The following is a 21,165-nucleotide window of genomic DNA, read 5'->3' on the forward strand; positions in this document are numbered from 1 at the left end:
ATGAATGCAGCGGCAACATGATATCGTGGATGCAGCAGCAATTATATATAACAGTCTAGTGGTGGAGTGAGGAAGTTATTGGTACAAGTGTCTATATGTTGATTAGCTAACTTGTCTCGTAAACCTCAGTTCTGATTGTGGCATCAAACAGCTAGGGTTGTAAGGGTTGTCAGTATGAAAACGCCACTTGTGCAAGGCGGTGGTGGTAAGTTCCTAAGACACCAAACTGCCAAGGTCATCAGTACCTACGCATACACACTACTTAATCTAATTTAAACTAACTTACTGTAACACGCACACCCATGCCTGAGGGAGGACTCGAAACTCGAAACTCCAACGGGGAGAGCCTCAGACCGCGCGGCGTGAACTGGAGAAACATAGCTTGGATGTTTTAGAACCGTGCGTCACAGGAATTTTAAATGGAAAAATAAGTATTAACAAGGGTAACCGAGCGTATAAAATATACGGGAATCATCATTAACGGGATTCATTGCCATGGTAAAGCATAAGGCAGTCAGCTAAAGAAGAAGGGGCTCTACTGCTGCGACTTTTCTGTTTTCATTATTCTTGTCTGTTATTCTTACCTGTTCTCTCCAGTTGAAAACTCCGACTTAGGATTCATCGGTGCTAGTTCAGTATGTACTGCTCCAAGAAAACAGCGAAACGCTATGTGAGGAAAGTACTTATGAGATGCTAAGGACAGCTAGATGTTACATTCCTTCGTAGAAATGAGTCTCATTTTGTGTGGTCTATAACTGATGAACTTGCGAAGTATCGGGCCATGTATTGTCTGTGACAGAGCTGCAGCTAGCAGCCGATATAGCAACACTGGCGCCACAAGTGGCACACGTCAACTCTCAAGTAAACATAAACAATATTCTAAACGGTGATGCCTTATCGACGCTACTACCATCGAGAATCCTATAATGGATACAACGTTTATACTACAAATTCTCAGGGAGCAGAGACAGGGCCGCTGCGAGGTGTTTGCCGTCCTAGGCGAGAACTAAAAAAACGAAGCCCCCTATTTTTAACCACCATCGATCTTCCCGACATCTACTCCTCCACCGCCACCTACATCCAACGGCCAACAATGCAAATTTCCTATTAAATGTTTCGTCATTTCCCAATGACATAATTCAATTTTCAGGTTTCGTTCTCATTTCCTTTAATACTGATTAAGGACAGCAAGTATCCTCAATTTCTTATTTTTTATCCTCAGTTTTTGAAATTTTCCAAAATAATTGAAATACGGAGAATTTGCTGAACATTTTAAACAAGAAATCAACTGAATACACCTGTGCAACACATTTGGCGTCAATTAATTATTTTATTTAGTTGCAAGAAATCAAGGTGTGGAACTATTTTCTGGTGCGAATGAATTTTTCCTTGAATTTAGAACTTATGGTATAGTGACGCAAGACAAGCCGTAGTATCAAACTACGGCATCTGGATAAAGGTGGTGTTATTTCGTTTCTGTTTCAATTTAAATATTTTTTAAATGAGGAATAAATCCCATCTTTTTCAACATTCACTTTCCTGCGATTAAATAAATAAATGATGCCTCGTTTGCATTTTCCATCTACAGCTTTTATTAGCCTCCTCGATGGCGCAGTGGTCTAAGTGATTCGCGTCTGATAATAGCTCTGAAATGGGTCTGGGTTCGAATCCTGATAAGGCATTGATGTTATATTTGTGTAAAGGCACTGGATCTTTCCCTTCCCTGGAGTCAGAGACCCTAATTTAACGAGAGGCGACTGCTTAATAATCCATTCAGTTGCTCATGGTGGTAGTTAAACCCTCAGTACGAGAAGTTGCTTTAGTTTTGAGACAGGTAGAGGAAATGTGTTTACTTTCGTCAGAGTAAGTCAAAACGTATTTAGTAACCGTTCCGTGTGCCGTGGAAACAATTCTGTATTTTAATTTTTCCTGTTTTTCATTTTTTTCTCTTCAGTTGCTCACTTTTTTTTGTTTTTTTTTTTTTTTTTGGTTCATTTGAAATTAATTTTTTCCGTCCTTTGGCGCCCCTAAAATTTGCCGGCTTAGGCGGCCGCCTGATCTTGCCTAATGGTAGAAACGGCCCTGGGCAAGGGGCGGGGATAGCAATTATCCCTTCTCACGATCGCCCATGACCACAATCATACTGACTTCCAAGCTTGTCGTAGTTGGGGTGAGCAAAGATAACGGATGACAGTCTTTAGGGGGCGAAAAGCAACAGTGATTGTAGCCGTCTCCGGGGAAACGGCGAGGCGTGATGGCGCGCAAGTCGTGCAGCGGGCGGCTGCAGCTGGAGCAGTCGCTGAGCCACGCCGCAGCCGTGGTGGAGGCGGCGCAGGAGATGCGCGAACGCAGCCTGGCGGCCGAGCGCGCTGCGTACGAACTGCGCGCCCTCGCCGTGCGCGCCACCAGGGCTGCCAACAGCATCCACGCCTCTGCCAGGTCCTGCTTCGGCCTCGCCCACAAACTCCTAACCGAGGTGAGATGCTGCTGCTGCTACTGCCACGTCTGAGCAACAACAGGCACGTGTACAGTACTGTTCATTTAACTTCATCTACGGCACCTTTGGTTAACTACACTACTGGCCATTAAAATTGCTACACCACGAAGATGATGTGCTACAGACGCGAAATTTAACCGACAAGAAGATGATGCCGTGATATGCAGATTATTAGCTTTTCAGAGCATTCACACAAGGTTGGCGTCGGTGGCGACACCTACAACGTGCTGACAAGAGGAACGTTTCCAACCGATTTCTCATACACAAACAGCAGTTGACCGGTGTTGCCTGCTGAAACGTTGTTGTGATGCCTCGAGTAAGGAGGAGAAATGCGTACCATCACGTTTCCGACTTTGATAAATGTCGCATTATAGCCTATAGCGATTGTGGTTTATCGTATCGCGACATTGCTGCTCATGTTGGACCCGTCCAATGATTGTTAGCAGAATATGGAGGTGGGTTCAGGAGGGTAACACGGAACGCCGCGCTGGATCCTAACGGCCTCGTATCACTAGCAATCGAGATGACAGGTATCTCATCCGCATGACTGTAACGATTCGTGCAGCCACGTCTCGATCCCTGAGTCAACAGATGGGGACGTTTGCAAGACAACAACCATCTGCACGAACAGTTCGACGACGTTTGCAGCAGCATGGACTATAAGCTCGGAGACCATGACTGCGGTTACCCTTGACGCTGCATCACAGACAGGAGCGCCTGCGATGGTGTACTCAACGACGAACCTGGGTGTACGAATGGCAAAACGTCATTTTTTCGGATGAATCCAGGTTCTGTTTACAGCATCGTGATGGTCGCATCCGTATTTGACGACATCGCAGTGAACGCACATTGGAAGGGTGTATTCGTCATCGCCATACTGGCGTATCACCCGGCGTGATGGTACGGGGTACCATAGGTTCACGTCTCGGTCACCTCTTGTTCGAATTGACGGCACTTTGAACAGTGGACGTTACATTTCAGATGTGTTACGACCCGTGGCTCTATCCTTCATTCGATCCCTGCGAAACCCTACATTTCAGCAGGATAATGCACGACCGTGTTGCAGTACTGTACGGGCATTTCTGGATACAGAAAATGTTCGACTGCTGCCCTGGCCAGCAAATTCTCCAGATCTCTCACCAATTGAAAACGTCTGGTCAATGGTGGCCGAGCAACTGGCTCGTCTCAATACGCCAGTCACTACTCTTGATGAACTGTGGTATCGTATTGAAGCTGTATGGGCACCTGTACCTGTACACGCCATCCAAGCTCTGTTTGACTCAATGCCCAGGCGTATCAAGGCCGTTATTACGGCCAGAGGTGGTTGATCTGGGCACTGATTTCTCAGGATCTATGCACCCTAATTGCGTGAAAATGTAATCACATGTCAGATCTAGTATAATACATTTGTCTAATGAATACCCGTGTATCATCTGCTTTTCTTCTTGGTGTAGCAATTTTAATGGCCAGTAGTGCATATAACCTTATTAACCCTGGATCTACATCTACACTCTGCAAACAGCTGAAATGGGTGGCAGAGGGTACGTACCATTGTACCAGTTATTTGGGCTTGTTCATTCGTGAATGGAACGCAGGAAGAATAACTATTTAAATGCCTCTTTCTTTGCTGCAATTAATATAATCTTATTCTCACGAAACCTATGGGGACGATACGGGGAGGGGGTTGTAGTATCCGGTATTCCTAGAATCATCATTTAAAGCCAGTTTTAGAAACTTTGTTAGTAGCCTCGACATACGAGAGTTGCCCAGAAAGTAATGCACCGCATTTTTTTTCAACAATTCTTTATTGAACATAATGAGAATTACACACACTAAAGAATGGTGTTTCATTTATACACCTTATGTTTCCACGTAATCTCTATCCCGTTCTATGGTCTTCCGACAGCGCGAAACAAGAGCATGTACAGCCTGTTGGTAGCAATCCTTGTCGTGATGGCGGAGCCAGTGCTTCACTGTGTGAGTCACCTCATTGTCCTCAAAATGTCTTCCACGAATGGCATCCTTTAATGACCCAAACAAGTGAAAATCCGAGTGGGCTAGGTCAGGGCTGTAGGGTGGATGGGGCAACACCGTACAACCCTGTTTTGCGATGTGTTCAGCAGTCCTCAGATTTGTGTGGTGCTGAATGTTATCGCCGGCCGCTGTGACCGAGCGGTTCTAGGCGCTTGTCTGGAACCGCACGACCGCTACGGTCGTAGGATCGAATCCTGCCTCGGGCATGGATGTGTGTGATGTCCTTAGGTTAGTTAGGTTTAAGTAGTTCTAAGTTCTAGGGGACTGACGACCTCAGTTGTTAAGTCCCATAGTGCTCAGAGCCTTTTGAACCATTTTTTTGAACGTTGTCTTTTTGCATCAAAACATTTCCTAGATTTCCAGAATGAGATTTTCACTCTGCAGCGGAGTGAGCGCTGATATGAAACTTCCTGGCAGATTAAAACTGTGTGCTGGAGCGAGACTCGAACTCGGGACCTTTGCCTTTCGCGGGCAAGTGCTCTACCATCTGACCTATCCAAGCGCGACTCAAGCCCCCTCCTTATAGTTTCATTTGCGCTAGTACCTTGTCTCCTAGTTTCCAAACTTCACAGAAGTGTTCCTGCGAATCTTGCAGAACTAGCAGTCCTGGAAGGAAGGATACTGCGGGGACGTGGCTTAGCCACAGCCTGGGGGATGTTCCAGAATGAGATTTTCACTCTTCAATCTTGCAGAAGTAGCAGTCCTGGAAGGAAGGATACTGCGGAGACGTGGCTTAGCCACAGCCTGGGGGATGTTTCCAGAATGAGATTTTCACTCGTGTGCGCTGATATGAAACTTCCTGGCAGATTAAAACTGTGTGCCGGACCGAGACTCGAACTCGGGACCTTTGCCTTACGCGGGCAAGTGCTCTACCATCTGAGCTACCCAAGCACGACTCATGCCCCGTCCTCACAGTTTTATTTCCGCCAGTACCTCGTCTCCCACTTTCCATACTTCACAGAAGCTCTCCTGCGAACCTTGCAGAACTAGCACTCCTTGAAGAAAGGATATTGCGGAGACATGGCTTAGACACAGCCAAAGGTCCTGACTTCGAGTCTCGGTCCGGCACACAGTTTTAATCAGCCAGGAAGTTTTATATCTCCTAGATTTATATGGTGCCGAAGTCGCCAGATGCGCGCCTTAAGTTTTGTTAATGTGTTGACATATGCTTCTGAATTAATGGTACCGCCTCTTTGCATAATATCAATGAGAATCATCGCTTCATAGTCCCAGATCACGGTGATCATGACCTCACCAGAGGAATCACTTGCTTTGAATTTTTTCTTCTGTGGGGAGTAGGAATGGCGCCATTCCATCGACCGTCGTTTTGTTTCGGGCTCAAACTAGTGAACCCAGGTTTCATCACCTGTCACTATCCAGGAAAAGAGGGCCTCCCCCTCAGCTTCAAAACGTTGCAACAATTCAAGACAAATGTTTTTTCTTGTGCGATTTGTGATACACCGTTAGACACCATGGGACCAATCTTGCACACACTTTTGAATATCCAAGTGCAGGTAATTGCATACACAATCTCCTTTGCTGATTGACAGATGCAGCGACAACTGCCGAATGGTAATGCGTCCTCGCTAATGTCGTCAGCTCGCTGCAACATGTCAGGTGTGACAGTCAAATCGTGAAGCTCCACCGAGCCCCCTTATGATGACCTCACGCTCCGTGCCCAGTGGCGGATTTAAAACTTTTTCGCCCCTAGGCACACCATATTATATGCGTCCCCCCCCCCCCTTCCCAAGGAAAAACATGTTTTAAATAATAACTATTACGCGATCACTTCACAGTTGCCGTTTTGGGTGGGAGCGCTGTGATCTGTTTCCGTACTCTGCTATTCGCTGTTCTGAAGGAACCTCAGCAGTCTAGTCGCGCTCAATCAAAATGTAATATGGTTCCTAAACTGTACTTGGCGTATGGCAACGGATAAAATAAACTTAAAACTTCATTGTGTTAACACATTCTTCTGTCGAAAGACAACAGAAACGAACAAAAGGAAAATAACTTTCCTTTTATGGCCTAAAAATTGAGCAGAGCGTGTAGGAGACAACGGATTTTTGATATCAATCGAATCGGCGATAGTGGAGCCTGTAGATCATGCGCTGACCTCACAATGCTCTCCCATAGATGGCGATCTTGCGCACTTTGGATCCAGTTGTCATGGACTCCTAGCTGGGAAAGCTCATTCTCCCATCGCTTCCTGCGTCTTCCGATTGGACGGGTATCATCTGGTCTTCCCATAAGTACGACTATTGCCCGAGAGGTGTCTGGTCACTTAGCAACGTGGCCTGCCAAACTTATTCTCCGCGCTTTCAGTTTTTGAATGATGTTCGGTTGCATCATGCCGGCCGTTGTGGCCGAGCGGATCTAGGCGTTTCAGTACGGAACCGCGCTGCTGCTACGGTCGCAGGTTCGAATCCTACCTTGAGCATGGATGTGTGTGATGTCCTTAGGTTGGTTAGGTTAAAGTAGTTCTAAGTCTAGGGGACTGATGACCTCAGAAGTTACGTCCCATAGTGCTCAGAGCCATTTGAACCATTTTTTTGTTTGCCTCATTGGCTGATACAGTTCTTGGTTTTTTCTACGTCTCCCCACCTGGACAGGTCTAAAGATCCTTTTCAGAATTTTTCTTTCGAAGACCAACAAGTCTTCTTCATCCATGTTTGTTGCCCTTGGGGTTTCTGTCCCGTACAGCAATAGTGGCACTATCACGGCATTGTATGCTTTAAGTCTGGTCTTAACTGATGGATTCTTGGATGACATCATCTGCTTTAGACTGGAATAAGTTTTAGAGCCGTTCACAATACGTTGGTTTATTTCCTGTTTTAAATTATTTTGTCTGTTAAACCATGTACCAAGGTATTTAAAATTGTCCACTTTAGCTAGTTTCCATATCCTTACCTGTAATTGGATTAATTAGGGCTTCTCTTGAGACCTCCATTACCTCGGTCTTTTCCGCATTAATCCGTAACCCAATCTTACTTGCATTTTGCCCTAGGTACTCTACAGTTTCTGACATCTCTTCCTCTGATTCTGCTAGAACTGCGATATCGTCTGCATAACCCACCAAATCTGTCCTACCACTTAGTGTCACTCCTTTGATTTCTCGGATTGCTTTCTCTAGGACCAGATAAAATAACAGTGGTGAAATAACATCACCTTGTCTCACACCCATTCCTTCGACAGCTATCCTTGGTATTTGACTTTGGCTATCGTCTCCGCTGTGCACACCTTGACCATATTTATTAACTTCATTTGTATACCAAGCTCTCTCAGGATGTTGTACCTACTTAATCTGTGGATACTGTCATAAGCCTTTGAGATGTACACAAACGTCACCAGAAACTGATGGTTGAATTACCAGCACTTTTTCCACATTTGCCTCATGGTCAAAATTTGATCGATGGTCAATCGTCCTTCCTGGAAGCCTGCCTCGTACTCTCCTACAGCATCTTTTGCAAATGACTCAAGTTTATCAAGTATTATTAAAGACAGAACTTAACAATGTAAACTTATGAGAGAAGTGCCTCTGTAGTTGTTACAATTCCTATTACTGTTCTGGTTACGCAGTGAGATAATGACGGCTGTTTTCCACTTTTCTGGGATTTCCTCTTTTTCTCATATTTCTTTTATGAGATTGTATAGCTCTTGCTGCCTTCAACTTCTCTGCCGTTATCCTATCCTCTCCTGGTGCTGTACTATTCTTTAATTTCCTTATTGCTCTTTCTACATCTTGTTGAGCCACTTGAATGTTTGCGGCTTCTCCTTCACCCTCTGCCTTATTCTCATGTGGAAAGACACTCTCTGGATCTTCAGCATTTAATAGGTCTTCAAAATATTCTCTCCACCTATTTAGAATTTTTTTCTTGTCTGTTAGCATATTTCCATTCTTATCATTAATAGCTAAAGCTTCATTTCTGTGACCATTCCTCACACGTTTCAACATCTGAAACATTTTCCTGCTGTTTGATACTGTATTTCTCTTTTCGATTTCATCAATCATATTGTTCATGAATTTCTTTTTTCTGTCCTCAGAATCCTATTTGTTTTCTTCTTACGGTCTTTAGTGCTTCCTGTTGTACCACATATTGTCTGCCCAGCATGTCCACCGCTCATGCTCTCTTCCAGCCATTCACATTTTCTTCACATGTCTCGTTGAACCATTTCTTCTTCGTTGTTAGCTTTTTCTCTCCTAGAAATTCTTCAGCTTCTTCAGTTACAGAGGTCCTTATTTCTTCCCATTGCACGTGAACACTTATTTCATCAGCGTGGTCTGATGCCAATATTTCAGACTTGTTACTCTCTTTAATGTTGTACTGCTGGCATCTATCTGGATCCTTAAGCTTCTCAATATCCAACCGTCTCTTGGCCGTGTTGTTCTTTTTCATTTCGTAGCACAGTTGTAACCGTAATTTGGTTGTGGCTAGGAAGTGATCTGTGTCCGCAGCTGCTCCCTGTATGCTCTCAAATTCATCACACACTTCTTGTGCTTCTCATCTGCCAACAGATGATCTATATGACTGACGGTGCTACCATCTGGAGAAATCCAGGTGCCTTTGCGGATCTGTTTGTGGGCTAAAAGATGTTGAGATCACCACAAGATACTGACTTAACCCAAAACTGATTAACAGCAGGCCATTTTTCGTTTGTTTTTATATGTAAACTCTCTTTTCCAATTGTTGGTCTACACATCTCTTCTTGTCCCTCTTTGACATTGATGTCTCCCAGAATAATCTTAAGATTTCTGTTGCTAATGCTCTCCGCAGTTCTTTCCAGTTCTTCATACAATTCACTCCTCTCTTCTTCATCACTTACGTTTGTTGGTGCATATGCATTAACAAGAGTGAGATCGCCATACCTATGTCTAATAGCTATACACAATATCCTGTTGCTGACTGCACTAAAGGTCTTCACTTGCCCTATCACCCGCTCACTCACCACAAATCCCGTTCCATGTTCTTGCTTACCATTTTCTTCACAACCTCCATTAAAAATTACTGATTTCTTCTCACGTAATATCCCTTCCCCTATCCATCTTGTTTCTTGTAATGCAGTAACGTCCACTTTATACTCTTCTAGTTCAGAGACTACTGACTGAACAGCTCCAGGTCTATACAGACTTATATTTTACGTGCCAACTCGTAAACCAGTGTACCTAGCCGTTTTCGACTTAGGGGGTTCCATCCTATTCCGCGGCACATTTGTGAGGTTTTTTGTGGAGGTAAAATGTCACCTGACCGCGTTACAGATGCTGTGCAGCGTTAGCCCAGTAGTGGGACTGCCACTGTTCTACCTTGAGCTGGCAGGGTTTCTTTTCAGGGTTTAATCCCTTAGGAAAGCTGGCTTCTCCACGCCTCTAGAGCCTGCCTGCCCTCTTTGTTGGAGATAGAAAAGAAAAATGATAAACACCCTTGGGCCTAATACCGTTAGGGTCGAAAAAGTAAGATTTGGCCAAGAGAGGCCAATAGGAAAGACAGAAGATGCCTGACACAAGTAAGTGTAAGTAATGTCAGACTTTGATAAGGGCCAATGTGGTTGCCACCCACATACTCCCAAGGCAGGAGCCCCTTGGGGGACTTCTCTTTGTCTGGAACCTCACCAACTAATCTGTCTGGCATGGGTGACCCTACCAAGAACTTAGCTCCCGCCAGCATAGCTCAATGGATCGCTGAGACACGCAAACTTCTCCACCAACGTTATGGTGGCAGTCCCTTAGGAGGATTTTTGTTATACATTCACTTTTAATGTGTTCTTTTACACGAAACAGTTGAAAATGAAAATAATAAAGTTGTGTTACCACCTAAAAATTGAAGCGAACGTCTCAGACATTAGAAATGAATACGTGCTTTTACAGAGATTCGCTCAAAATAAAAATTAAACTCGTTTTACGATCTAATAACTTGAATGTGTAGCAGATAAAAAAACACGTTCGGTATTAATACGTGAATTTATAGGAAGCGTAAGAAATGAAAATGAAACAGAGATTTCGGTGCACGAACTAATTACTAAATACAGACGAACATACACAGAACTGATTTTGCTATTACATAATTTTGCAGACTAGTGTGGAAAAATCTAATAGCCGGCCGCTGGTGGCCGAGTGGTTCTAGGCGCTTCAGTCTGGAACCGAGCGACGGCTACGGTCGCAGGTTCGAATGCTGTCTCGGGCATGGATGTGTGTGATGTCCTTAGGTTAGTTAGGTTTAAGTAGTTCTAAGTTCTAGGGGACTGATGACCTGAGATGTTAAGTCCCATAGTGCTCAGAGCCATTTGAACCAAAAATCTAATTACTTTTGTAATCTAATAGTTAATGTGTAAAGAATTAGGGTCTGTGTAGCTAGATGGTCCATAATAAGAGTACAGAATATCTTTAATCCATGTAAGTGTTGAACAGTTTTGTACTGCAGCTACTGCTCTCACCATAGCTCTTTCTAACGGTATTTCCAAAGCTTTTACGTATTTATCAACAGAACTGAACTACGTTATTTATTAACACTTTTTCATTTGAGCGTACTCTCCGATAACGTATATTTCCGCGATAACTATACATTTTAGCAGGTGCCAAGAATACGCATCAGCTATGATATGCTACCGTATCAGTATGACATGACTGTACATCACCGAGCGGCCTCGGTCATTCGGATATTGTTTAGTATTGTAGGGCGCCTCCGGTCACGTCTGCACGTGATCGAGGTTTAGTTCCACATGTTGCCATCGGAAGTTGTAAAATAGACAGGTAATACGTAGTTTGTAAATCCAGTGAATGTGCTCTTAAGTTATAATAAAAATCACATTATAATCTTAAATTCTTATAACTATTATGAATAAATAAACAAACTCACCAGTCAGTAAACTTTGCGTCTGGCTAGCTCTGCAGATGATGAAGAAATTGATGAAATGTATGATGAGATAGAAGAAATTATTCAGGTAGTGAAGGGAGACGAAAATTTAATAGTCATGGGTGACTGGAATTCGAGAGTAGGAAAAGGGAGAGAAGGAAACATAGTGGGTGAATATGGATTGGGGGAGAGAAATGAAAGAGAAAGCCGTCTGGTAAAATTTTGCACAGAGCATAACTTAATCATAGCTAACACTTGGTTCAAGAATCATAAAAGAAGGTTGTATACATGGAAGAATCCTGGAGATACTAGCAGGTATCAGATAGATTATGTAATGATAAGACAGAGATTTAGGAACCAGGTTTTAAATTGTAAGACATTTCCAGGGGCAGATGTGGACTCTGACCACAATCTATTGGTTATGAACTGTAGATTAAAACTGAAGAAACTGCAAAAAGGTGGGAGTTTAAGGAGATGGGACCTGAGTTTCTGGGAGAGCATAAGGCAACAATTGACAGGAATGGGGGAAAGAAATACAGTAGAAGAAGAATGGGTAACTCTGCGGGATGAAGTAGTGAAGGCAGCAGACGATCAAGTAGGTAAAAAGACGAGGGCTAGTAGAAATCCTTGGGTAACAGAAGCAATATTGAATTTAATTGATGAAAGGAGAAAACATAAAAACGCAGTAAATGAAGCAGGCAAAAGGGAATACAAACGTCTCAAAAATGAAGTCGACAGGAAGTGCAAAATGGCTAAGCAGGGATGGCTAGAGGACAATAAGGATGTAGAGGCTTATCTCACTAGGGGTAAGATAGATACTGCCTACAGGAAAATTAAAGAGACATTTGAAGAAAAGAGAACCACTTGCATGAATATCAAGAGCTCAGATGGAAACCCAGTTCCAAGCAAAGAAGGGAAAGCTGAAAGGTGGAAGCAGTATATAGAGGGTCTATACAAGGGTGATGTACTTGAGGACAATATTATGGAAATTGAAGAGGATGTAGAAGAAGATGAAATGGGAGATACGATACTGCGTGAGGAGTTTGACAGAGTACAGAAAGACCTGAGTCGAAACAAGGCCCCGGGAGTAGACAACATTCCATTGGAACAACTGACAGCCTTGGGAGAGCCAGTCCTGACAAAACTCTACCATCTGGTGAGCAAGATGTATGAGACAGGTGAAATACCCTCAGACTTCAGGAAGAATATAATAATTCCAATCCCAAAGAAAGCATGTGTTGACAGATATGAAAATTACCGAACTATCAGTTTAATAAGTCACAGCTGCAAAATACTAATGCGAATTCTTTACAGACGAATGGAAAAACTAGTAGAAGCCGATCTTGGCGAAGATTAGTTTGGATTCCGAAGAAATGTTGGAACACGTGAGGCAGTACTGACCCTACGACTTATCTTAGAAAATAGATTAAGAAAAGATCAGTTTGGATTCCGAAGGAATGTTGGAACACGTGAGGCAATACTGACCCTACGACTTATCTTAGAAAATAGATTAAGAAAAGGCAAACCTACATTTCTAGCATTTGTAGACTTAGAGAAAGCTTTTGACAATGTTGACTGGAATACTCTCTTTCAAATTCTAAAGGTGGAAGGGGTAAAATACAGGGAGCGAAAGGCTATTTACAATTTGTACAGAAACCAGATGGTAGTTATAAGAGTCGAGGGACATGAAAGGGAAGCAGTAATTGGGAAGGAAGTGAGACAGGGTTGTAGCCTCTCCCTGGTGTTATTCAATCTGTATATTGAGCAAGCAGTAAAGGAAACAGAAGAAATATTCGGAGTAAGTATTAAAGTCCATGGAGAAGAAATAAGAACGTTGAGGTTCGCCGCCGACATTGTAATTCTGTCAGAGATAGCAAAGGACTTGGAAGAGCAGTTGAACGGATGGATAGTGTCTTGAAGGGAGGATAGAAGATGAACATCAACAAAAGCAAAACGAGGATAATGGAATGTAGTCGAATTAAGTCGGGTGATGCTGAGGGAATTAGATTAGGAAATGAGACACTTAAAGTAGTGAAGGAGTTTTGCTATTTGGGGAGCAAAATAACTGATGATGGTCGAAGTAGAGAGGATATAAAATGTAGACTGGCAATGGCAAGGAAAGCGTTTCTGAAGAAGAGAAATTTGTTAACATCGAGTATAGATTTAAGTGTCAGGAAGTCATTTCTAAAAGTATTTGTATGGAGTGTAGCCATGTATGGAAGTGAAACGTGGACGATAAATAGTTTAGACAAGAAGAGAATAGAAGCTTTCGAAATGTGGTGCTACAGAAGAATGCTGAAGATTAGATGGGTAGATCACATAACTAATGGGGAAGTATTGAATAGAATTGGGGTGAAGAGGAGTTTGTGGCACAACTTGGCAAGAAGAAGGGACCAGTTGGTAGGACATGTTCTGAATCATCAAGGGATCACAAATTTAGCATTGGAGGGCAGCGTGGAGGGAAAAAATCATAGAGGGAGACCAAGAGATGAATACACTAAGCAGATTCAGAAGGATGTAGGTTGCAGTAAGTACTGGGAGATGATGAAGCTTGCACAAGATAGAGTAGCAAGGACAAGATAGAGTAGCATGGAGAGCTGCATCAAACCAGTCTCAGGACTGAAGACAACAGCAACGACATGTCTGACTCGACACTTAGCTTTTCGTGAATCTCAAAATCAGGAGCGATTTGCTTTTATTCATTTTTAACTTTTGTTTTAAAAAAATTTATCTACTCTGCCAAGCATTTTTACAACATTGGCTTCTCGTTCTCGCCTTTCATTCGATAGTTTCCGAAATGCCGCCCAACGTAATTTTCACGTTTGCTTTTTTCACTGTTATTCATGTTAAGCCACTTACAAAATCGTCAACCAACAGTCAAAACAAAACAAAAAAATTGTAGAAGGAAAGAAAGAAAGATTGTAACCAGTTCCAACCGTACCACACCACACATGAGCACAAAGATGTTTTACATTAAACACGGCACACAAGCTCAAAGATTTTTCCTGTAAACATGGAGCAATGAATTGACCAACTCAGATTACTTGCCGTAACTGCGCTATGAAAGAACGACAATGCAGAATAACTTAATTTCATTGTTGCCTGCTTCTCTGTTGTCAGTGAACAGTAGAAACACCCCTTCCAGCTGGAATTTGTCTCGTAAAGACAATGGGACAGTCCCTTTTTTAGCTTTTGTTTCCCGAGTCGCAGGAATTTCAGTTGGGACGCAAATATGTTCTGAATATTCTTGACACAGTCTTTGTAATTTAAAAAGCAAATAATTTCTGCAAATTCTTGTGGACAGTTGTGCTGGATCGACTCTTGTCCCACTTATTCTTATAGCATTTTAGCGGTTTCTGTGGGCGGACAAGACAGACTACAGAGTTTAAGTAGTCTTGTTGGTAGTTGATGTGGTGTGTTGTCATTTGTGTCAACACTGCTGTTATATCTACACGCAAATGCATCTTTTGTTCCAACATAAAATAAAAATAACCTTTCCTCGAAGAAAAAAAGCTTATTTAAGAAGTTTAATATAAATTTGCAATCCCACATTCTATTCGGTTGCACAGAGTGGGAACTAGGACATCGTGCAGGCCTCAGCACAAATAATGAGACAAACCAAAGTTAGTTTATTCTTCTTTTTTCGCCAAAAAAAGGAACTAAGTAAATAAATTTTTTAAACTGTTGTGTAGTGTATTTCACAAAATATTAGTTATTCTGCTTATGTTATTTTTCGTATAAACATGTGTTTAAAAATGAAAAACGTTCCCAGTATCAACATGTTTCGTTAAACTGGTGTCATTCAATCAAAGCTTAGATATGTAAGACCACAGAGCTTTCACAGTAATTACAGTAATGGAGGGTTGACTAGATACTTCCCCGTAATTTCTACAAGAAATTTAAGTAGAGTCGGGTTTTACATACTGGGGCAACACATGAAACAGCTGATTAGTTTTCAGGGGTCCTGGTATTTTCACGGGGAAAAATATGGTAGTGTTAAGTAGAAGCCGGCAGATACTCGGAGTAATAACGTTTCAAACATTGTATTGTAGACTGCCGTCCTATCAGTGTACTTCAAAATATTTTGAACAATGATACCAGACAGAAACCCAATGTTAAATTTCCATGTATATTTCCGAGCTCGTATTGTCGAATTTCGCTCTTAATATCAAAAATTTTTGTCGTTTGTAATCGCAGTTATTTTAAAACGTAAAAGGTTAACATGAGGACAAAGCAAAAAATGCCGCCCCTCGGCCTGTGCCTTGTGGACTTATATGTAAATCCACCACTGTCCGTGCCCAGTGGCTAACTGTACTTCTGTTGACAGCAGATGCTCCTCACACTTAGCACAAGCGTTTGTGAATATTCTCCACAGTTTCTTTCTCTGCAGTGAGATATCCAATCATGGCACATTAACTGTAACGTATGCTGGGGCAGTTGGGGAGGTGGCTAATGGGGGGGGGGGGGGGGGGGAGGGGGGAGGTTTGGGGGAATGGAATATCGCTTAACAAAAGGAGAGTTGTGGCCCTACCGACCAATTGGTAAAAATTAGTGCTGTTTTGGAGTTCAGGGTAAAAAACGTGTTTTACTAAATAATAAGACGCCTATTTTAAGCAAAATGATATTTATCTGTTTGGATAGTAAGCTATATGCCGCTCTTATTCTTTTGTTAAAATGTGTTTGAAATACATTGTGATCTATATTTCTTACATTCACTGATTCTGAAGTCATTTTATCCCTTCCCCTTGCCACTCCCCCTGGGGTAGCATTCATCTCACTTTAGCTGAGGAGAGCTCTACGTCATAGTGACGTAACGCTACGTCATCGTGACGTTAATAAATCTAAATCGACGTCATGAGTACATGTATCGATCTTTGCAGTTGTACGACAGAGGTTGCACGGTAACGTGAAAGCTAAATGTGAAATGTTCAGCCCAACTGAATTAGTTATGAAACTGGAATCCCAACAGTTTTCGATGTTATTGTGTATTTCTTGTACATAATGAATGTCTGAACGAAGGAACCATAACGAAAGAAAAAAAAAGAAACGCTCGCAGTCATTTTTTTAAATCCGATGAATCATCCAGAAATCGTATGGAAGAAACGTGAAATAATTAATTATTAAGCTGTAATCCAAAGAATTTAGGATGTTATTGGGTATTTCATGAATATAACGAAAGTCAAAAAAGCTTGTAGTCATTTTTGAAAAATTCCATGAATTGTGCATGATTGTGTCGATAGAAACGTGAAATTAATTAATTATTACGCTCTAATCCCAAGAATGTGGGATGTTATTGTGTTTTACATGAATATAGCGAATATCTGAACGAAAGAACCATAACCACAACGAAAAGCGAGTAGTCATTAAAAGAAATCCGATTAATTTTGCATAAATAATGTAGACAGACACGTGAAATAGGGAGAAATTAAAGTGTTTAGTATTTTTATGTAAGTCAATGGATTGTACATAACTCTTCTGGGCCGAAACGTTAAACCGAGAAATTAATGTCGTTCCAAAGATAATTCGGAATGTTGCTGGAGTTTTAATTTTGCCTTCATTCTTTATACGCTGTATACTGTGAAAAAACAATGATATTTAGTCTATAATTGTTACTCACATTCTAATATGTAAGCAGTATCAACTATAAAAAAAGTAAGTCACCTAGTAGATGTTGGAACACTGGCTGTCACAATGGGTGAGCTACTTGACAAAATATCCACAACAGCCCACAGTTTTAGCAGCACTAATCGATGTTTCATATATTAATCTAATCTAATCTGCGATGGCGGAATACAGTGTTTGTTTATTGTCTCTATAGACATGGTATTAATTTCAGAGGTGTTTGACATGATTGCTATAGCTATTTCCATATTACCTAAGAATCATACAAAAAGTAACTGAAAATGGCAACAGCACTCACTGCTCTCAGTTGCTTAAATTTCTGGTAAATGTGACTTGGGTGTCATTGTTTTTTCACAGTATACAACATATGAAGAAAAATAATGACATGTGTTATAACAGGGCAGCACATTATAATCATCAGCAATAACTTATTTCTGAAGAGCAAAAGTGTCTGTGCTGATTTACAGCATGAAGGCAAAATTAAAATTCCAGCAACGTTCGGAATTGTCTTTGGAGCCACATTAATTTCTCAGTTTAACTTTTCTCTCCAGAAGAATTATGTACAATCCACTGGCTTTTATAAAAATACGAAACACTTTAATTTCTCTCTATTTCACGTGTCTGTCTTTCTATCTATATGATTTATGCACAATTAATATAAGTACTCATGAAGTCAATTTAGGTTTATTTACGCCATGATGACGTAGCGTTACGTCACTATGACGTAGGGCTCTCCTCACCTATCATGAGATGAATGCTACCCCCGCCCCTGAACGTACGTCACCTTCAGACGCCATTTTGAAACTGTCCTGTAGATATGCTATATGTTGGAAGTGATGGAAACTTGCTGCGCTCGCTCAGGAGACTTCAAATAATACACAGGGTGTGGTGGCAAGGGGGGAGGAGGGTTATGGGGGCTATAGCTCTCCCCCCTCCAATGGAGTATTAAATTACACTGGATAAAATGACTTCAGAAATTAGCGAATATATTACTCCAACCGATTCAATCATTTTTAAAATAATGATGTAGCAGTGCAATGTATTTCAAACACATTTTAACAAAAGAATAAGATCGGCAAATAGCTTACTATCGAAACCAATAAATATCATTTAACTTAAAATGTGCTTGTTATTATTATTTATACAAATTTTTTATCCTAACTCCAAAACCGTTACCAAAAACTACAACAAACTTCAACAATTTCTTGGTGACATTCCGTTCCACGAACGCCTCCCGCCGACTAACTTCTAGAATCGCCTCCGATAGATAATACATATTGTAGGATAGTAAAATATCTTTCACTCAATTAGGGCATCTGATACAGCAACCGTATGTAGAGTATTTGAATTAAAAGGAGAATAAATTGCAACCAAGACAGTTTTTTATAAAGATAGTCTAGGATAAGTTACATGAGTGATATGTAAGCAATCTCCTTTGTAGACAGATTGTATTTCCCTAGCATTCTACAAATATAGCGAAGTCTACGATTTGTTATATCACGACTGGGCATATGTAATTGTTCCACTTCATGTCCCTACTAAGTGTTACATCCATGTATTTGTATACGTTTACTGATTCAGCCAGTGACTCACTGATATTATATTCATATTTTTTAGTGCACAATTTTACATTTCTGAACATTTACAGTAAGTTGTGAATCTCTGCACTACTTTGAAATCTTATCAAGGACTTACTGAATATTTTATACAAATGACTCAGGTGACTTTGCAAAGCCAATGAATGTGAAATAAATTTTATGCTAACAGACTGGTCTGCAGCAAAGTGTAATGTTTACTTTCTTGTCATATGTAACAACTTTGCCTTGTTTCACAGAGGTAAATTCATGAGGCACAATACCGGTAGAATTGAAAAAAAATCATCAACATTGTCTTCACCTTCGACCAACTTTGCCGTGCTTGTTTTGGTTGTGGTGAACCTGGAGTCTTCCACTGTGAAGACTGCACTGTGGTTTCAGGATCATATCCATATGCCCTCAATTTGTCGCTTGTAATTTCCCTATTTAACAAATTTGGGTCACTTTTAGTCCGATTGATCAGTTCTTGGTACACTTCAAGTCAGTATTGTCTCTCGTCACTTGACAACACTTTTGGAATGAATTTTGAGCACACTCAAATCATGTTCAGATATTCAGTTAAAATTGACTGAACTGCTTAGAAACTTAAATCAAGTTCATAAGCCACCTCCCTGATTGTAAGTCTATGCTCAGAGCGCACTAAGTCACGAACTTTCACAACATTTTCAAACAGTTTTGAGGTGGAAGGATGGCTGGAGGTGGAAGGATGGCTGGACCTTGGTTCATCTTCAAATGATTTGCGGCATTTTTAAATCTGTTGAACCAGACAATAACATTTGACTGGCTCATACAATTATATCCAAAAGCTGTTTTTAATAGTTCGTAAGTCTCAGAAGCTGATTTTCCAGTTTAAAAAAAAAATTTCACACAAACTCGTTGCTCCGTTTTTACGTCCATTTTCACACAGACAGAATCTGGCAACAGGCCCTAACAGATCCACACTCAATCAGGTCCCACTGAATGAAGAAAACACAGTTTCCTGTCAGAGGGCGTTCAAGGACAAGGCAATGACTCACTCCACACCCTCCATGTGCTGGCCCACCAAGCAAATAAGCAGTAGTGGATCCACATACGTAGAAATATGAGAATTTGTTTGATACTCTATTTAATTAACAATATGCAGTAATAAATATTGGCAGACTATTGCACAGAGGGGACACAGGAGTAGCTACTCCAGCATAAGATTCCATGTGACCGAGGTTATCTTTCAGTACTTGCCAGATAATTCTGTACATTTCAACCATGTAAACTAAGCTGGACACTGTCACCAACAAATGAGTATATCGTTTAGTGTGTTCGCTCAAAATCGTTCAGTGCTATTGCATGAAAGTTCTGTTAAGTCCAAAGCAATATGAATAATTCAGAGTTCCTTACTGTTCCACACTGATTTTTTTTACATGTCCGAAACTTGAGCTTCTGCACTGAATTGTGCATAGTTCAGCCCTGCTTCTGTACTCAATTGTGCATAGTTTAACCCTACGATATTCCAGCCACCCAAAATCTTTCTTGGTAGGTTTCACTACAGTTTCCAACTCATGTAACACACAAATTCCACTCAAATAATTTCTGGTTCCCACACTGCCCTCACTTCACATGCTTGGTCCCTATATACCCAAGCTACCACTCTACCTCCAAATAATATACTTACACTTCCTAAATACAGAAAAATGCATATAAAAACCATATCTTATAACCTAAATTGAAAGTAATGGCACCACAGTCTTCTGCTTTCAAAGTTGCATTCTCAAATCACCATAGCAGTATTTGAATTTATTTTTTGACTGCAACATCATTTATCAAATTTCTTTGTCGTAAGTTACTATGCTTTCATTAATTTAAAAGATTCTAAAATGATGCATGAGCCTATTCTTTTTCAAAGAATTTTTCCTGCTCTTTCTTCTGATGATGACCATTTGAACCTAGCTTCAATAATTTTTACTGAATATTCAAATTAACTATACCTGAGACTTAAAAACTAACTAATTCTAAGGAATAGACTTCACCCAGTTTTTGATAGATTCACAATGTTTAATATCTTGTCTTTGGTGTTCCATAATTTCTTGTTGAGATTTATTATTAATTTATTCAGAAATCAATATTTAACTATAATTAGTGTTATGACAATTTTGTACAATGCCACACCGAAAAGCAATGGCTCTGATTTCTTTATGTGAAAACTCTTTCAAAGCTTTTTAAATAATACAAACATTCTACATGTTTATTCTTCATGACTACACATTTGCAGCCCTTTCCCACTATAAGCCTCCAAATTGTAACATGGAACATGGGTGTGCAATGTAACTATGTCGGTATGTGAGAAACAGCATGCTGTAATTGAGTATCCTCTCGTTCAGCATGATAGAGCCAGACCATACACAATTGCTGTGACATTTGCAATAATCCAATGCCTTGTGTTCACATCACTCATTCTTTGGAGAAATAAATAGGTGTACATGAAGAATAAAGATGTAGAATGTTAGTAGTGCTTATTCATTTGAAAAAGCTATAAGAGTTTGCACATTAAAAATTTGGAAGAATTCTTTTTCAGCATATCATCATATATTGTCACAAG

General features: G+C 40.9%; 1 protein-coding gene across 1 annotated transcript in view; it reads left to right on the plus strand.

Moving 5' to 3' along the window:
- The first annotated feature begins 2,254 nt into the window (after nt 1-2,254).
- LOC126350781 (uncharacterized) overlaps nt 2,255-21,165 on the plus strand; it is a 42,902-nt gene continuing 23,991 nt past the window's right edge. The window contains exon 1 of the mRNA XM_050002550.1: nt 2,255-2,476. Coding sequence (XP_049858507.1) covers nt 2,255-2,476 — 222 coding nt within the window. The remainder of the gene's footprint in view (nt 2,477-21,165) is intronic.

This window comes from Schistocerca gregaria, chromosome 1 (assembly GCF_023897955.1).
Source record: "Schistocerca gregaria isolate iqSchGreg1 chromosome 1, iqSchGreg1.2, whole genome shotgun sequence".
NCBI classification, from domain to species: Eukaryota; Metazoa; Arthropoda; class Insecta; order Orthoptera; family Acrididae; genus Schistocerca; species Schistocerca gregaria.